Source organism: Nasonia vitripennis, chromosome 1, assembly GCF_009193385.2.
Source record: "Nasonia vitripennis strain AsymCx chromosome 1, Nvit_psr_1.1, whole genome shotgun sequence".
In the NCBI taxonomy this organism is placed as follows: domain Eukaryota; kingdom Metazoa; phylum Arthropoda; class Insecta; order Hymenoptera; family Pteromalidae; genus Nasonia; species Nasonia vitripennis.
Genome location: NC_045757.1, coordinates 15211610 through 15231146, shown reverse-complemented (window position 1 = coordinate 15231146; position 19537 = coordinate 15211610). Strand labels below are relative to the sequence as shown.

The 19537-nt window shown below is 52.4% G+C and overlaps 1 protein-coding gene across 3 annotated transcripts in view; it reads right to left on the bottom strand.

Moving 5' to 3' along the window:
* The window catches only part of LOC100679830, a 69652-nt gene that overhangs the window by 8978 nt on the left and 41137 nt on the right, over window positions 1-19537 (bottom strand). For all 3 annotated transcript variants that reach the window (XM_031927820.1, XM_031927821.2, XM_031927818.2), the window contains exon 2: window positions 2546-2885. In XM_031927820.1, coding sequence (XP_031783680.1) covers window positions 2546-2771 — 226 coding nt within the window. In that variant the 5' untranslated portion in view covers window positions 2772-2885. The remainder of the gene's footprint in view (window positions 1-2545; window positions 2886-19537) is intronic.

Genomic DNA, 19537 nt, shown 5'->3' with positions numbered 1-19537 from the left:
TCCGAGGTATTTCGTAACCGCGTTACTCATTCCCGGCTGCTGCTGCTGAATATTTATGCGAGCGGCTTATACATTTTTGAAAAGCGCCGTTACAGATGTATCCGAGAATTTTTCTCCCGTACGCGGCACATAATAATAAACCAAAGAGAAGAAGGCGACGAGTCTTGGCTCAAGGATACTGCTACAATAATATACTCGCAGAGAGCGCCGAATCGGCGAGTTTCCGCAAAAAACTTCTCCCGCGGCTCGACGTCCCGCGGAGCTCGTAAGGACGCAACATTATTAGTCTCTCTCGGCCGAATGAGAGAGCGCCTTCTGGACGCCTCTCGACCGCCCGCTGGACACGCTGATGCCGGTGCACAATAAGCCGAAAGGCCCCCGCCGAAGCCCCGCGCATACCGTACTATATTCACGTCGCTCGGCTCTCGCGCAGCAACACGTCCGTGAGTGAGAGAGAGAGAGTGAGAGGAGAGATTGACGCGATTAACCGATCTGTCAATGACTCGCTCGTTGCGTTAAAATCATCCTGAATCTTCAGGGGGGCGCCCGACCGCGACGACTCAATAGGGCTTCGAGTGGGATTTTTCGAGGCTTCGAGTCCTTCACTCTCTCTCTCTCTCTCTCTCTCTCTCTCTCTCTCTCTCTCTCTCTCTCTCTCTCTCTATCTCTCTGGTGTGTACACACTGCAGCGCAGCGCGTTGAAACGATTATTGTCCGGGATTTCAATCGTAATTGAGCGCTTATCGACAGCGGACGAAGCGCGAAATTAATCGAGTTATTCGGGCGCGTCATTCGCACGCTATTCCGCCGGAAACTCAAACTGCGGTGAGTCATTGTATGAACACGCTCGTGTGTGTGTGTGTGTTGGTTCGCGACTACCCGTGTTGCCGTGTATTCAGGAGGCCACATCCTCCGATTGAAATTCTTCAATTTATCAATGCGTCGATAAAATCGCGCTCTCTCGCAGGGCCTCCGGAAAAATCGCCAAGCATTCAGCCAAGATAAACGGCGCATATTGCGACGTCTTATGCGCATACGCTCGCTCCATCTAATCCATTGAGAAATCGCGCGATTTCGCGGCAAAATTTTCCCGCAGTAGTCGGAGATGCAGCAACAGTAGCTCTCGGAGAATGACTAACGGTATTTCCTCTCTCTCTTTCTCTCTCGGAGGTGTATAAGGAGAGAGCGACGGCGGCGGCTATAATTTGATCACCGCGATCCGGGGCAGATTGCAATCTCGGCATTGTCCGCCGATTTTGTGTGTTCGGTCGGGAGAAGAAGCGAGAGGAGGAAAAAAGGCGCTGAGTGACGCGCGTCGCTCTCTGCTGTGTGTGATCCCAACGGGCAGATGGGACGACGCGCGGCTGTACAGGGGATCTCTCTCGGCAGTCGAGCGGAAAGAAATCTCATTGATATATGGAGCATAGCCCGCGAGAGCTAGATTTGCCGTTGCGTAACCCGCCGTATACACGTATCGCGAGCATAGCGCAGGGAAGTGACTGGCGCTTTTGCGAAACGTGTTATAATTTACCGGGGAAATGGGTTAGAGCAGCGGCTTTTGCAATTCGCACCGCGAGTCTCCGCGTGAAAGGCACACGTCTGTGATATTGCGCGCGACACACGAGGGGTTATATACTGCTTTTTACGAATCTACGGAATTATGCCATAAGCGCCTTACGCGCGCTTCCGGATAATCCTCGAAAGAATTTCTCCTATAAAACTCGGAACATCTGCAGCCCGGAACGAGTGTTTGACCTTGTCAGGGGCTTGTCAAGCGCGCGGAGAACGATCGACTTTAGATAAACTAATCCCATAACACGCTGCACTAGCAATGCGTCAAATTGCCCTGCGCGATAAAACACTGCCAGCGCTGCTTTTTTCCAAACACACACTCTCTCTCTCTCTCTCTCTCTCTCTCTCTCTCTCTCTCTCTCTCTCTCCATCATTGTTATTGGAGTGCACGTTCGACTATAAAGCAGTCCTCGCGATGCAATCTCTCAAAAAGGCTGCAGCATCGCGCGCCGCTTTAAATTTACCCGGCAGTGCAGCTATACAGTGCGAGAAAGAGCAGGTGAAAAGTGACAAGTTGTCGAGAGTTTATCTTAAATCCTAGTCGCGCCTGCGGATTCAAAGCTCCTCTCGATATCTCTCGCGGCTCTGCAGCTTCTTCTTAATACACAGTAGGGCAGTAGCATCGGCCGGAGAGATCGCTCGCAAGGTGCACGCGCAGCGCGCGGGAGAGCGGCGATTCAATGGGCACTTTGCGCCTCGGCGATATATAAATGCGCGGAAGGTATATAAGAGACTCGCAGGTATAAATCTGCGCGGCGGCAGTGGATGGAGGCCACTCGCCGAGATCGTCTCCGAGATTATCTTCCTCTTCTCCTCCGCTGCTGCTGTGCACAGGGTTATACCAGCGGCGGGAGGGAGAGTTTCGCGCGGATGGTAGTGCGGAATTAGCGGTGAAAAAAACGCTTCGAAATCCGAGCCGCTGCTGCGCTTGTTTACACTACTACATGCATGAATATAATTGAATCGCACGTACCCAAAGTTCCGTCGAGGGAGAACGAGTACCTGTCGTTCCTCAGCGCCCAGGAGCAGAGGTCGCAGGTGGTGAGCCCGTCGGTGGGCACCGTCTCCTCTGGCAGAAAAGGCGGCCTGGGAGGCGGCGGCACAAAACTGCCGACGACGGCGAAAAGCGAGTCGAGCTCGTTGCCCAGACTCGAGTAGTAGAGGAGCTCCTCCTCGGCCACACCGGCGAACCAGTCCATGTCGTTGATGACGCCGTTGGGACTTCCAGGACCACTCGACACCGGACCGCTGCTGCTCGACGTCGTGCTCGTGCTAGTCGTGCTCGTGCTGCCGCTCGTACCCGCAACACTTACCTGTATGGACATAGAGAGATCGTCAGATTAGTCTCGTGCATTTGGTACACGCGTCGTTGTAATATACAATCGTCGTGCGTACACGGCGCTAATTGCGCGCGTATACGCAGCGGCGGCGCAATTAAGGGAGAGGAAAATGGTCCTCATCTCGATGACGGGTCCCCCCCCCCCTCGCGTCATCGGCCGTAAAGTACGAGAGCAGGCGCTCTTTTACGACGGCGAATAAAGTTTAAACGCGCGTAACGAGCTGCTCTCGCTAATTTTTTCTAATTAACCCGAGCTGCAGGCTGTGTTTATGCGCGTGTTCGCGCGCGAGGATCCGAATGCCGGCGTTAACGCGCGGCTCTCTCTCTCGGTAGCAGTGCGCGTACAGCGAAATTGCATTACCCCCAGCGCGTCTCTCTCTCCCTCGTACACTAATTCTAAACGACGTCATCTGTGTCCTGTGTATGGCGACGCGTTTATATTGAAGAGCCGTAGCGAAATTTCGCGCAAACAGAGAAAATCACTCATGAGCCGCAGCGATGCATCAAAGGCGAGTCGAGCGCGGGGCGCACGTTTCTGCTGCAGCGCATACGCTCGTCCGGCAGTATATCAAATCTCCCTCCCTCGTGCCAGGGAGAGCAGCTGTCGTACAAATACGCGACTCCAGAAGCAGCAGCTACTCACGATATCTGCATCGCTGCGGAGGAGAAGAAGAAGAAGAAGCGGCAGCAGCGAACGTGCACCGAATTATCCCGGCGCAAGTGCAAGTAGCGCACAATGCCGAGTGCACAGCTCTGTCGATGACAGTAGTAGAAAATGAGATGCACTTTCTCATGCGCCTCGAACGTCTCTGCGCAGCGTCGAGCAAGGCTATCGAGTATCGCGAGTTTCATTTCGTAGCGCGGCAAAGGATATTCGGAGCAGCGGCAGCACACATCGTTAAAAGGACGCTGCTGGAAAAGAACTCGCTCTCGCTCTCTGTTAGCGACTACGAGTCCACGAGAGGGAAGAAGGAGCTTTGAGGCCCGGGCCGTATATAACGGATAATTGACAGGCGTTCGGCCGCCGGCGTTCGCTTTGCATGGACATTGAATCCGCGAGGGGGATGCCCCGACAAGGGAAAAGGAGGGGGCGAGATTGCATCGTAAATTCTTCAAGCTCCTCTCTCTCTCTCTCTTCTCTTCTCTCCGCGAGAATAAGAGTATGCTACGAGGGGAGGGGGCAGTCCGAAAAGGAAAACAAACGCGCGCGGATAACCTATTGAAAGGGAGAGAGAGAGAGAGAGAGAGAGAGAACGAGGTGTCAAGTGTGTGTGTGTGTGCGCGCCGAGCCACCCCCCCCCCCTTTTCTCGCGCGCGGAATCTTTTTGTGTGTAATACCGAGGGGGCAGTGCATTAAGCAAGTTTGCGAATCGAGAGTGAATGCATCACGGCCGGCACAATGTGCCATTGTTGGCGGGAGATTCTCTGTCTGCTGTATAGAGCGGACGCATGACTCGGATATGAAGAGATGAAATTTACACTCTCGCGAGGCAGCGAGCGCGGATGAATGATTGCCTCCTCGATTGAAGACGTGAGAAATCGCCGGAGAGAGAAAGACACATTCCGCCGGCGATTATCGTTAAGCTCGCGGTGTGTACAACGGATGATAGGCGGACAATGAAGATGAACTTGTTTACCGGATCGAGCCTCTCGCGCTATTTGTCTTCGCCGGACAATAGATCGATCAAAATCGAGGCGGCTAATCAATTGCCACTTTATTGTTGTACACTCATGAGCGAGCGAGAGAAGTCTCTCTCGTGTACGCGTCGCTCATCTTCATCATCGTCGTCATCCGGATTCCGGCGATGAGACCGAGAGATATCAACGCACAATGGCTTCGATGATTCGTGAGAGAGAAGGAAAAAAAGCTTGTTCCATATGAGGATACACTCTCTCGTACACGCACGTTTCCCGTTATGCACGTCGATATTTATCGGCGGCAAATTTCGGCATATCGATATCGGCGCGATCTCATCGCCGAAAACTTTGACTCGCAAATTTTTAATGGATATCCGACGCGCGCGTAATTACCGAGAGCGCGCGCGAAAATAGGGAAAATAAAGATCTCGCAGAGATACGACCAGAGCCCATAACAAAAGCTTTACGTCTCTATCTCGAGAGCCGAAGCCCGAGCGAGGAAGAGGGAGGGAGAAGACATCCTAATTAACGAGCTTATCGAGCGGAACGACGATAAGAATCCGCGAAAAATGTGCATCGCTGCATCACACGCTATATATGCTGTATATACCAAGGCCTCGGGCTATATACCGCTGGTATATTACAGCGGTGGACTTGAAACGCGCGCGAAAATGACGGCTCTGTTGGACGAGTAGCTTCCGAGAAAAAGAAGGGGAGCTGCTGCCGCTGCTGCTGCTCGGTCATTACCTCATTTTTGTTAATTTTATGGAAACGAGTTGCTTCGATGGGCGGTGTTGAGCTGAGGCTTATTTTCGATGGAATTCTTTCGAAGATTTCGATTATACCGCCGCGTTTCATATTCGATTGCGTATAGTATAATAATATAACGTGTCTCTCTCTCTCTCTCTCTCTCTCTCTCTCTCTCTCTCTCTCTCTCTCTCTCTCTCTCTCTCTGGATGTAATTAATTCCGAGGCAATACAATTAAGCTCTATCGAAAAGTTTATGAAGATGCGCGGGCTCGTCGATATAATTAGTGGAGAATAAATAAGAAAAATACATCGCGCGCAGTTAATAAAGCACACACTGGTCCAATAAAGATCGAGACCTCGGATCGAAGGCCGGATGTATGCGCGCGTTTGCATTTTAATTTAATTTAATCCGCGGCGAAAATTTATACCACGGCGGCGAACAATGTCATAATAATAAAACTCGTCGGCGCAGAGAGAGAGAGAGAGAGAGAGAGAGAGAGAGAGAGAGAGAGAGAGAGAGAGAGAGAGAGAGAGAGAGATCAAGACGTTTTCCCCGGCGATACAATCAGCGCTCGGCATCTTTATTATCCAATAATAACAGTCCTCTCGCTCGTCGTCGGCTTTTTTCGATGAAATATAAACGCGATGAGGCTCTTTCCCGAATTTCACCGGCGGCTCAATTACATGAGCCGGAAAGTCTGTCCACCTATTCTGAAATAAGATATAGTCCCTCCGAGTGTGTATACCTATGTACATAAAGCAGCTCCGTCTGATCTCAGCTCGCCGCAAGATGGAAGGAAGGAGTAAAGAGCGTCCGTCCGTCCGCGGTTTCCTTTCACCGCCGCTTCTCTCTCTTACTCCGGGCAAACATAATGACTCAATCCGCGATCCCTGCGAGTCTCTCTCTCTCTCTCTCTCTCGCTCTCTCTCTCTCTCTCTCTCTCTCTCTCTCTCTCTCTCTCTCCTCCCCGTTATCTCGGCTACTTTGGCGTGTCCTCCGACCCATCTGTCTCTCGCCCGCAGTGCATTAACTCGCGAGGCTTTCCCTTGGCGGCTTATCTCCCGGCCGGTATAAATCCTCTCTCGAGCGGTCGGTATACGACCGCCTACTTTTTTGCGGCTGCTGCGCGCATATGAGTACGTGTCGATTAATTATCCGTACGCGCGACTGTTTCCACTAAGCCATTTAATTTTCCCGCGCTCTCCGCGTCCGGGAGAATTGATAATGCGGGAGAGAGAGAGAGAGAGAGAGAGAGTGTGACATTTTAATGGGCTGCGCGTCGAATGCTTAATTGCGCTCTGTCAATGAGGCTATCGCTATGATTTACGGCCGCGGCTTCCTCACTTTCGTCTCGTTGTGTTCCCAAAGCACACACGCGCGCGCATGTCGCGCTGCGGCTGCATGCAATTACGGAGAGGCGCGACTTCCGGAAAACGTGTGTCGTGCGTGTACGTGCGGCAGCGGCATCATGAATAAACACGCATTTTTCTCCTCGTCATCGTCGCACCTCTCGCTCGTCCAACGGATTTTCTTAATTCCATCCCTCGGCGCTGCCATCAGTCCGAGTCGCTCTTGTCAGCGGCGCTAGAGATAAGCGCGCGAGAGGGAGCTGGAAATGCTGCCGCGGCGACGTCAAACATCGTCGGATGAAATTGTTACTTCGCCGCTCTCTCTCTCTCTCTCTCTCTCTCTCTCTCTCTCTCTCTCTCTATCTCGCGCGAGTATCAAAGGGAGGAGAATACCGAGCTCTCTCTCTTTCTCTCTCTCTCTCTCGCGGCTACATGTAACCCCCCCCCCCCCAAGAGCGCTCGCACAAAGTGGAGAGAAGAGCATCGCGCGCGCGCACACATACGCGGAGCCGAAAGAGAACCTGTTATTTCCTCCTCTCTTCGAGTCGAGATTACACGCTGTCACACACTCACGGCAGAAAGAGAGAGAGAGAGAGAGAGAGAGAGAGAGAGAGAGAGAGAGAGAGAGGATACAGCCGCGCACATTCTTCGCCTCATCCTCGGCTGGTTATACGCATCTTCCCTTGCTTTCTTTCCCTTTTTTTCATCTGCCGCACAGCAGCTCAATCATCGGCGTACACGTCTCACTCGCGAATTATATCATTGCGCGCGAGAGATGCGTTTTATACTCTCTTCGCGCACGCGGGGCCGGATTTAGCCGAGTTTTAATAATAATTCAGAGCCGAGAGTCTCGGCGCGATAGATGAGCTGTCGGACAGATCACAGATGATATCTCTGCAGCGGTGATAAATGCGAGTCCGGTGTCAGGTGAAGCCGTCTCTCTCTCTCTCTCTCTCTCTCTCTCTCTCTCTCTCTCTCTCGCGCGCGCGCGCTTTGTCTCTCCCTCTGGAGAGGGCGAGGGAGGGAGCAGTGAATCGATCAAATTCCGGGCCCCAGCTGTGAGGAAAAATGAGGGCCAGATGTCTGAGACAATGCTTTCGAGGAAATGCGAGACTGGAAAATCAGAGATAAGCTAATAGAGATATTACCGAGCCTGATGATGCTGGCAGCGGGGGCGCGCGCATGAGGTAGGCGAAATTTCGGCCGAGCTGCAGAGAAACAAAGAGCCATGAGTCGTCGATCATCGACGGGACACTGGTTCTGCGGTGTCCGGGCATTCAAAAATTGAGACGTCTCCGCGCGTAATCAGCCCTGCAACCGGTCATTACCGGGGTCTGCTCTCTCTTCCTCCTCTCTTTGTGTTGCCTATCCCATCACGCGACGAACTCGCTGCAAACACGTGGTCGCAATGCGCGCCGAGATCGCGTTGGGTATACTGGCGCCTGACGGCATTCAATTTGCCTCTTCTCGCCCGTGTGCGCGACAAACAGATGCCCCTCGCGCGCAACCGTGAAGCGCTAAACATTTGGTAACAACAAGGCCGTCGAGGGATCGTAAACACAACTACACGGGGCCATCATCGGGGGCTGTAAATCGGCCTGTTTACGGGGGGCCTATTCGAGAACCTTGACTCGGGGGCTGCGGGAGCTAGTGAAAGCTCGTCAGGGAGGGAAAAAAGAGCGAGGAGCCCTTTCCGAAAACACGCGGCCGCGTCCTAATGGCCGATGAAAAAGCAAACACAGAGAGGGAGAAAGACGTACAGCGCGTATACAGCACGTCCGCGTGGAAGATTGCTCGGTTCTCGCCAGGGTATAAAGGTTAATGAGCGCACGGGCGCAACCTATTATTTCAGTCCGAGAGTGCTTTTCTCCTTCTCTCTTCCCGTATAGAGAAGAACACTGCAGAGAACAGGAGAGGAGGAGGAGGAGGAGGAGGAGAGGAGGGGCTCGTTCGCTTTTCTCAGAGCGCGACTCGCGGTGGGGATGTGCGGAACGACGACGAAGAAGAAATTGGCGGGAGGAGAAGAAGAGGCGCGCAGTAGGGGAAAGTGGCAGACCTTGAGCTGCCAGGCTCGCGCTAGACATCTTCATCCTGCGCCTCGAGCCCAGCTGTATAGGTATATACCTCACTGCTAGGCTCTCTTTCTCCCCTCCCACTCTTGCGCTCATAATACGCGGCCGAGCGCTGCATGTGTGTGTAGCCAATTTAATCCGATCATATTAGCCGCGCGCTGGAAAGAACCTTTGCCTTCGCGTATAATCTCCTCGTAAAAGACCAGCTCTCCCTCAAGCTTATCGCGCGCGCGGCTCTCTTGCACTTGTTTCGCGGCAGAACCACCAATATCGGGCCACCTGAATCGACCGCGCGTTTTTTCCCTCGAGTTATTGTGTTATACGAGTAATTTAACGATTTTTCGTACACGGCATAGCGGCGCGAGTTTACGCCTTAATAGGGAAAACGAGTGCGAGCGCGAGCTTTTTTTCAGAGGCAGCTCTTATAAAATCGACGCAATTAAGGCTATCGCGGCGGGCGATTTTATTTATGGAGGGTAGCGCGAGAGCTCGGAGAGTTTATCGCGGGAGCGCCTCCGCAGCAGTGTGTACGTACACACACGGGAGGGAAAAAGTAGTAGTCCTCGTGCGCGGTAAGTTCATAAATAACAGCGTTTACGCACGGGGACTATGCAGCGTAAGAAGCCTTCGTATAAGGGATGCATCTCTCGATACGTCGCTGATGGATTCCTCCTCTCGTTTTTACATTACAGCGCGTAACGATTTTCCAAACAGGTTGAGAGCTGGGCGCGAATAAGTGATACTCGCGCCGGAGCTTATCGCGCCCGATCGCGCCGGCTTTAATTTATCGACGCTTATTGAGAGCTGCCCGAGCGTTCGCGAAAAAGCCGCTAATAGATTATTCGGGATATATAGGCGCTGAGTAAATATGAGATCGACGCGACGCGTTTGCGAAAGGAGAATAAATTAACATATCAATTTCACGCGCGCTTTCTCGATCCAGGAGAATTTCCGCACCTCGTAAATATTAATAGATAAGCAGTCGCGCGTGTATATTATAAAAAAAGCCGATAAAGGTTCTTGTGCAGAATTTCGCCATTTTTCGAGAGAGGGAGAGAATATAATAATACATACCGTTCGAATTCAATTTCCACGAGATCGAGGCGGAAAATGAAAAGCAAATACGTTAGGTATATTGCATATCCACGAGGGCTGAAATTGAAATCGGCAATCGGCGCCGATCTCTCTTTGAGAGCGCGAAAGTGAATGGACAAAGGCGGGATCGGGGCGAACGGAAGAAGAAAGATACGCGGGGGCAAAAAACGGCCTCAAGTATAAAGCGGCCGCGATTACCCAAGAAAAGTGTCTCTCTATCGCGGCGCGGTTGCGCAAAACATCTCGCGCGCGCAATTATCCGGGCAAAAAGGGAAGGAGAATAAATAAATAAATCCCCGGGCATCAGCTGTCGAGGAGGAGGAGGTAAGTCTCCCGGAAAGAAAAAACCGTTCGACTGTAAAAGCAACAAACAGAGAGAGAGAGAGAGAGAGAGAGAGAGAGAGAGAGAGAGAGAGAGAGAGAGAGAGAGTCGGTCGTCGCCTCGGGTGACTTGAGAAAAGCTGCCACGAGACATCGAGAATCTATAAATCGTCAACAGTGCTCGTGATCGACAAAGGCCTCGGAGAATTTCCCTCGATTAACCACGCTTAACCCAGATGCATCGAGAGAGAGAGAGAGAGAGAGAGAATATCCTGCCAAGCTTACGGAACGAAAATCGCCGATCAAAGACGACGACGACACGCATCAAACGACTATGCGCGACGACGGTGGGCCCGAGTCTCTCCGCGCTCTGAGAGAATGAGAAAGGAGGCCCGACTCGTTTGTCGTCGTGAAAAGACCTTCGGGGGGAGAAAGACCGAGTTTTCGGCTGATTAGGCGTGAAGAAGCGTCACGCTCGTTTAAAAAAAAAAGAGAGAAGAAGAAGAAGGAAAAGGAGGGTATACAGCGCAGCTCCAAGGCAGAGCGAGAGAGAGAGAGAGAGAGAGAGAGAGAGAATAAAGCAAGGGTCGGGTGCGGTAACCGCGCCGCCGAGCGTGAAAGCCGTCGTCCGAGTGTCGCACGGTCAAACCTTTTCTCTCTTCTCTGTCGTCGTCAGGGTTCAAAAGCTGCGGTGTATGCGCGCGCGCGCGTGTGTGTTGTACACTATAATATACGCCGAGAGATCGAGACCGCCACACGCGCGCTTTACTGCAGCGGTCCCTCTGTAGTTCCGCATAACGTCTCAATATCAATCGAGGACACAATGCGACAAACGCACCGCCGCCGCCGAGATTCGGGGGGAAAAGTCACGCTCGAAAAAATGACGAAATTCGTCTATACCCAAGCGCTTTGCATTCCGAGCGGATAGTCGTCGTCGTCGGCGGTGGGCTACAATCGGAAAAATAGAATATAGCCGGCAGGTGGTGTGTGTGGTGTGCGCGAGCTGCCTCCCTCCCCCCATCCTCCTCCTTAAGATTAATGCCGCGCGCGGCGAGAGAGTCGGCCTCTTCGCTCTCTCTCTCTCTCTCTCTCTCTCTCTCTCTCTCTCTCTCTCTCTCTCTCTCTCTCAGCTCTTTTTGCGGAGCGCGCGAGAGATCGAATGTGCGATCGCCGCGTGTACGTGTAAGTGCGAGTAGGCCACCAGCAGAGAGACCACCTCGGGACTCGATCCTTCTCCTCCGCCGCCGCCGCCGCCGCCGCGCAAAAAGAGAGAGGGATAAGAAGGTGCCCACCCGAAGAATGCAGCCGCCAATGCTGCGGCAGGTATATAATGATTTCGAGGAGAGAGCCGCCGCCGCTGCTGCAGCCAGTTCTTCTCGCTCTCTCGCGATAGAGACTAAATAATATGCGGACTTTTCGGCGACGAGCCGCCTTTTAACAGATAAACACACGAGAAAGAGAGAGAGAGAGAGAGCAGCTGCCGGTGCGCGCGCGCGCGCGAGCGGCGGCAGCCGTCGATTAACTCGTTATCAGCCGCCGCCGTTCTTCTCTTCTTCTTCCTCTCTCCGGCCGCGTAGCTTTTACGTATGCATGTGTGCCGAGGCAATTAGCCTGCTCCCGAGATTGAGGAGATATATGTGCGCTCGCAGGTACACAAGGGCGCGAGAGCCGTTAACGATTTTCCTCTCTTTCTCGAAAGTAGTAGTAGTCGTCGTCGTCGTCGGCGGCGTCACCGGGCAGGAATCCGAAATTAATCGAAGCGCGAGCGATGACGCTCTCGTGCAGCAGCAGCGTGTCGTTCTCCCTCTCTCTCTCTCTCTCTCACGCGCGTGTTTACGAGCGCGAAAGATTGCGCGCTTTTTATGCCCCTGCGGCGGCATCAGCGGCACTTCTTGTTGCGCGCGCGCGGCTCTCTCCCTCTTTTTACGAGCGCAAAATCACGCGGTGGTAGTAGAGAGCAAGAGAGGATGATGATGACGAGGCTTTCGGAAATTAGAAGCGCACGCAAGAGCACCGCCTTCTCGTTAGGCTCTCGCAACACACTTGCGCGCGCGCGCGCTTTATCGGCGCGGGTAATCGCTCTCGCTGCTGCGCGCAGCCGCCGCCAAAATTGTATATTGTTTATGCAACGCTTCGCCGTCTCTCACTTCGATGAAGTGATTATTTCGCGAGTGAGGGCCCCGGCCAGTGTGCGCACCTCAGCTCGTTCGGCATTCCGGACGAGCTGGCTTTGCTATTTCGACGTTTTACACACTCCGCTGCTTTTTTCACTCTCGAAAAGAGGGTCGAGTATGCAGCGGCGGCCGCCGCCGCTGCTGCTTTGAGAGAGAATTCGGGCTGCGCTGAATTTTTTACTCGACCGGCAAAAAACATGCGAGTGTGTGTGTTCTACTACCGAGCGCTGCACCTTTGCGATCTGCTCTCAATAATGCCAAGTGCAGCTGCTCTGCTGCGGTTGAAAAATGTATTTATATTTGTAGAAGCGTGAAGTATGATGTCGCGAAGGCCGACGGAAACAAACGTTTACGAGCATTGTGCGCTGCGGTGTGTTTGTGTCACAAAAGCGGATTTTGGGATAGAAATACAAGGTGCTGAAAATCTTCACGCTCCGACGACGGCGATGGCGGTGAGTTGACTTTTCGCATTCATATAATATTCACCGGCGCGACGTCCTGTCTCTTTTTCCTCGCGTACAAAGAATCCAAAATTGCGGTGGGATGGGCCACTAGTATATAGCTTTATGTACCGAGGAGTCGCGCTCGAGTTTCCAGCTGCAGCCCGACGAAGCGGACCAGCTTGGATGTGTTTGTAATAAAAGGAAAGCGATTTAAGTGGAATACGTTTAAAGGAGTATTCAGGGGATCAATGGGATCTCGGCTCTCAAATTGTGGCCACGGGGAGCAGCTGTGTGTGTGCGTCGTGTTCGACATGATGCGCGTATTGAGAGTCGATCTAACGAATTTGTCATCTCGGTAAATAAAAGTCGTGCCGACGAGCGGCCCCGCTGCGATCGTTTAAAATTGACTCTGTCATCGTGCGGCTTGTAGCTGTTTTGTTGTATCGCTTCGGAGACTCTTTGAACATTGTACTCTACCGATGCGAATTGTCGTCCTCGCGTGAGAAAGTATGGATGCTCGCGTTTATTTGCGAAGGACGTTTATGTGAAATTTCGAAAAATCAGCGAATACACGAAAACAGAAAAATACCACAACCACTCTCGGGTGTCACATCAGCATTCAAAAGCTTAATCCCCCGTCTTCGCACACACCTCCGGACAAAAATAATCGGCCCATTCACAACAAATAAAATTTCGATTCTCTCCTCCATACACACGCGCATATTATATTAGTGGTAGCACCGAAGAGCTACCGCAACAAAAACTCCTCCCCCCTCTCTCTCTCTCTCTCTCTCTCTCTCTCTCTCGGCTGCGGGAGAAAGAAAAATCCAACAAATTTTCGCCTCCTTTATATTGTAGACATCCAGCGCTCGCCTTACAAGCGGCGAACAACAGGTATACAAGAAAATTTCCGTCACACCGCGACAATGCCACGGACTCCTCGCGGCGGACTAAAGCGTGTTCCTTTGTGCTGCGCGGCGCGCTCCGCTCTTTCTCTCTCTGCGCTCACGGAGTATTTTCACTCCAAATAATCCAGAGCGAGTGGAGATACACGCTGCTTTTCGAGGACGCACTTCACGCGGAAATTTCGAAGCGACGGTTGGCAATTAGCGGAAAAAAAATCGGGGGGTGTATAGAAGCCCCGAGCGCGGATGACTCTGCGGTCGGCACTGAGTGGCTTCCGATTTTTCAGAGAAGATTCAATAGTGCGCGCCTCTTTTTTTGTCTCGCTCCTTCTCGTTATAATCCTCCGGAGAGGCGTTAAAACAAACCGAGTGAGAGAGAGCCTTCCGAACTATTAAGCGGAGTTTCCCACGTCGGAGGAAAATTGAGCCGTCTTTCACAGGGCGGCGAGAAAAAAAATTGGAAAATCATTGAGAGAACACTCTGTAGCACTTGCTCGTCGAGCAACAATCACGGCCGTATCAATTACGGACAGTCGCGCTGCATCGAAAATCGGCTCCCGGATAACCAAACCCCCCCACCACGTGCGCGGCTACAGGATCGGCGGCGCGTTTTTTCCTCTCTCTCTCTCCACACTCTCGCCGCTTCATCGCCTCTCGCGGCACCTTTCATCCTCGTCGTCGCTTTCGGGATTCTCCTCTATACGGGCGGGGATCATCCTTTTTTAACGAGCGCGACGGAAAAATGCCTTATTACCTACCCACGGCGCGTTACATTCACGACGACTTAACACTGTATGTGCGCGAGCGCGGTGTGTGTGTGTATCAGTCGTTAATTACCATATTGTGCGCGGCTATATGTATTCATGAAAATTTACGTCGCCGCGAGAACGAGTTTCTTTTCCTCAGGGGGATCGGGCTGGATTAGAGTAGCACGAGTGAGCGAGATGAAAGTGTCCGACGAGATCGAAAATTTTTCTATTTATATGGAAGAGGGGATCTATATACGTCCCGGCTTTCCCAACGAGCTGTGCACGAGTAGAGAGTAAATTAGCGAGCTCGTTGCGATAATAAATACAGAGGCTTATTCCCGCGCTATAAAAACTCATGCTTCCCGGGCAATTGTCAACGATTCCAGCCTCTCTCTCTCTCTCTCTCTCTCTCTCTCTCTCTCTCTCTCTCTCTCGTGCGCGCGCGCGCGCTTACGACAAAAATTACAGCGTGTAATGCTGCGCTAATAACACACCTGCGCCTCGAGGAAGCGGCCGATTTACTTAAGCTCTTCGCTGCCAGTTTATATGCTAAACAGAGCTGCGGCGGCGGGAGATAAACATCGCGCTCGCCGGAGCTTTTATATTATATTGTACAATATATAAATTGCAAAAGCGGAGCGCATATCTCGTTGCGGCGCGAACGACTCTATTTTGTGTGCGTGCGCGCTTCTGTCGACCGTAAATCAAATTCTCCGCACAGCGGCGCGGCGCAACTGTTTCGTACGAGTCTATGCTGCATACACTATAGCTTCCAATAAATTCGAAGAATTCCGTATACGTGAAAAACGGGGATTTACACGCTTCTTGCCACCCCGAGTCCTGCGTGTATAGCAGAGGCCATACACGCCCAAGAATCATTAAACCATCGGCCATTAATACTCGGCGGCGGCAAGCCCCCGGAAAAGCCCCTGCGCTCGCTCTCTCTCTCTCTCTCTCTCTCTCTCTCTCTCTCTCTCTCCTCTCTCTCTCTCTCTCTCTCTCTCTCTCGCGCGCGCGCGCGTATGTAACTCCATACACGAGTCACGCGTGTGTATCCCATTGTGCGGCAGCCGGCGCCGCTGAGCATTAATAAATTCCTCCTCCGTGTATGTGAGCGAGCTTCGAGTTACGGCTGGTAATACGCCAGACGTTTGGTAAAAGTTCAAAAGGGAGAAGGAATAGAGGGGCTCGAAGAGGTGTATCGCGTACACGCCGTCGGACACAAAGCCGAACAAGCAAAAAAGCTATATAACCGCCGCCGTGCAAGTGTTGACCGCCGCCGCCGCGAGAGAGGATGCTACGGTACACTGGGGCACAGAAGTTTGCGCGGGCGGGAGAGAGAGAGAGAGAGAGAGAGAGAGAGAGAGAGAGAGAGAGAGAGAGAGAGAGAGAGAGAAGTTACACCGAGAGGATGTACCGAGAGGCAGAGCGCGCGCGCCCGTCATTAGCGTGGATTGTTATTGCGCGAAAGTTCGCGGGGTGCAGCGCGCTCTCTCGGCGCAAGTTTTGATTTTACACCGCGCTGCATCAGCGGATAGTTTGGGTGGGATTGTTCCCTCTCGGCGTTGAGCCGAGATTTTCGCCGTGTCCTGTTCGAAAGTCGTATAATTGTAAGGTCCTTAAAAAAGGGAGACCTGCTCCACCTTTCTCACGACGTACACCCCTGACTCACCTCTACAAGGCGCGCGTCATTTCAAACTTACAGCCGGTAGTGTACCGCACGCCTCTCACTCGCAAACATGCATGTCGCGCGCGCGAGCATAGGTACAGCAGTCGCCTACAGCAGCATCCGAGAGCGTAATACGCGTGCAGTAAAACTATACGAGGCGAGATAGCCTCTCGCTCTCTCCGCTAGTGCAAGAGCGAGAGGCCACGAGGAAGTCGGACACGCTAATCGCTTACACGAGTATACGAGGGAGAAAGGCGTCGTCGTGAGAGAGTCTGCAGCAGCAGCGGCAGCTCTTATATACACGAAAAGGAACGGGAGGAAGATCGTGTCGCGCTCTCGCGAGAAACTTGATGCCGTCGAGTGTAATAACTCGGAAAGTGGTAAAACCGTCCCGGCAAAAATCTTTCCCCGCCGGCTTTAATTTAAAGCGCGGCGGAGGGAATCGAACGCCGTTATGCTGCTACTCTCTGTCGCGCTGCGCTTTTTTGCTCCTCGCTTTAATCGCGGCTAATACACCCGGAGCTTTTTTCTCGCGCGCGCAAGCACAGAGGAATGTCGTACGGGCATTGTGAGTTACTATTATGCCGCCGCGCGCGGGATGGATGGCCCGTTGTTTATATCGACGCACGGGTGGAAATTAATACGAGCCGTAATTATGCCTGGTTTTATGGAAAAACGAGCGACGGCTTTTATTATGATGTAAGAATTTTCTCTCTCGGCTTTACCAAGCAGAATGTTAGATTATGTTATACACGAGAAAAGCGTAAAGCGAAATGGTAGCGGCGCCTATACTTGTATACATTATACTCGCGAATAATATCGCCTTTCATAATGTAGACGCGAAGCGTCGGCGGCGCGCATTAGCCCATAGCCTAACGGACGCTTTCGGGGCGAAAAGAAGACAAGGTTGCTCGCGCTTTGAGGACCTTATGCGACGACTATAGGGTTACCCTCTCGTAAACTTTCTACCTATAAAGAAGCGAGGAAGAAGAAGCTAGAAGAGCGAGATGGCATCGTTTAATATCGGCCGAACGTCAAGCCCATGCACGAGGTGAAACCCAAGCGCGCGCTTTTTTTCGGAAGCACATTGTGCGCTTTTTAATTTCCTCGCTCGCGGAGAGAGAAACACCCGATACCTGGCAGCCCGTAGAGCGTGAAAATGGGAGTGGGCTCTCCATAATTCGTCTACGAGGAATCCGTGAAATAGGATACGTACACTCGCTGCACAGGCACATGTGGCGCGGAAAAAGGTTGACCGAGGCTACTCCGCCCTGCAGCGCCATATGATCGTCAGCGCGTTCTCCTAGACAGGCAATGATGAGTTTAGCCGAAGGGGGGCTTCTGTCCGTCTGCGCGCGCGCGCGTGTGTATGTGTGTGTGTGTGCTGGCACTGCTCTCGCGCGCTCTTTTAACATTTGCCAGAAGAAGACGAAGTTTCGAAAGTAAGGGCATTAGTGCTCTATAATTCTCGCTAAGAGCTCGCTGGCTCGCGTCAGGCCGCTGTATGTGGTGTATAGGAAGAGTAAAAAGCGTCACAACACGGAGAGCAGAGCCGTCGCCGCTAAAAATAAACAAAAACAGACGCGTTGGAAAAGTCTTTCTCTCTCTCTCTCTCTCTCTCTCTGCAGCTTTTACGTAATTCAATTCCGCCGCGCTCTTACTTGTGCTCCAGTACGCCCGCATATCCGTGTATAGGTGCGACAGTTTTTACACGCCCCGGCGAGTGTATTATAATAAAAGCCTCCTAGTCAGCGGCGTACACATACTCTATAATCCCGACGGTCATACCAGGGCGAGTCCTGCAGAGTCATCGACGCCACTGCTGCCACGTCTCAATTTCATACCCGCTAGAGAGTTAGACGTAATAATTCCCCCATATCGGTTAATTAACGCCGGCGCTGCTTTGATCGAGCCGCGTGACAATCGCCTCTCTCTCTCTCTCTCTCTCTCTCTCTCTCTCTCTCGGCGTGATTACGGTCGCGCATGCTTCCATTAGGAAAATCATTGAAATTCATTCAAATTTCGGAAAAGTACCGCCTCTATATGTATGCAGAGTGCGTGTATTATGGGCAGCGGTTATTTTCACACAGCGCGACAGCTCCTCTCCACGAGACACACTCTCTCGTGATTGACACCGTAAGCGAGCAGGGCCCGTTACGTTATATCCTACGAGTGCCCGCAGCGCTTTCTAAATACGCGTTTGAGGTGAAAATCCCGCACTCGAGGAGGATAGGAAGAAGAAGAAGAAGACGGAGTGACTGGCCGGAGTGTGTGCACAGCGCGCGCGCGCGCGGCCTCTCTTAATGGAGTGACTTTCCTAGCTATCAGTCCAGTTTAAATATACGAGGGCCGCCGCCGCCGGTGATAAATGAAAGTGTGCGTGCGCGATGCACGAGAGGCCGTATTAATCGAGCGCGAGCGCACGAACGATAACGAGTCATTGTCGCGGTTCGCGTGTGTATACCTATAACTAACTTCCGCTCTCGATTTCGGTTAGTCGATGTAATAAATTTTCGTACTCGGGCGCAATAATTTACGGAAAAGCAGAGAGCCGCGGCAAAAATCTCCAGACGCACTTTAATTCGTGCACCCCGAGCCCTCTCGTTCCCTCGCGCGACGACGACGACGGCGACGGAATATGCGCGCATCAGGTCTATATACATAATGTATGAGACTGTAGCAGCAACAGCAGCCCTCCCAAGTTAGATGGGCAGACAGATGCCGCGCAGCCGCGGTGTACACGCGCTTATATTCTCTGCTTTTCCCGAGATCTAATTAAACGAAGAAGGCGCTGCTGGCGGGACCTTCTCCCACGCGCGCGTAACGTTATACGGAGGAGTCATACGAGAGAGAGAGAGAGAGAGAGAGGGACTCGTCTTTATCTTGTTGCCGGGGCATTCTTTGGCGCCTTTTTGCTGCAGCGGCTCGCTCGCGCCAATAAATCGCTCTCCTGGACCGCGAGGCGTAGGCCTCCGGGCTCTAGCTCTCTCTCTCTCTCTCTCTCTCTCTCTCTCTCTCTCTCTCTCTCTCTCTCTCTCTCTCTCTCTCTGCGTAGGCTAGGAAATTGCCCTTCTGTATATCATATACACACACGTATGCGTATACGGGCGGTTCTGTGTGAAAAGCGAGAGCCAGTCCGCGTGCACTCGGGTAATTAGGAGGGAAAATTCAAGACGAGGGCTGCTCGGGTTATTTATTTTTTGCGTGTACGGCTTTGAACCTTGGGGAGATAAAAAAAAGAGGCCGGGGGAGAGGGAGAGAGAAGAGGCAGCTTTCGTAGAACGACCGCTGCTTGCGCAACAAGGGATATTGTGTCTATTTGCCCTCCAGATTTCTAGATAAATACTTTCCGAAACTTTCTGACCTGCACGAGAGCTCGCCACGGTCACGTTCGTCCCGGGAATATTTCGTGTACCACGTGTGCCTGTGTGTACTCGGATGAGACATGTGAGATCGGCCA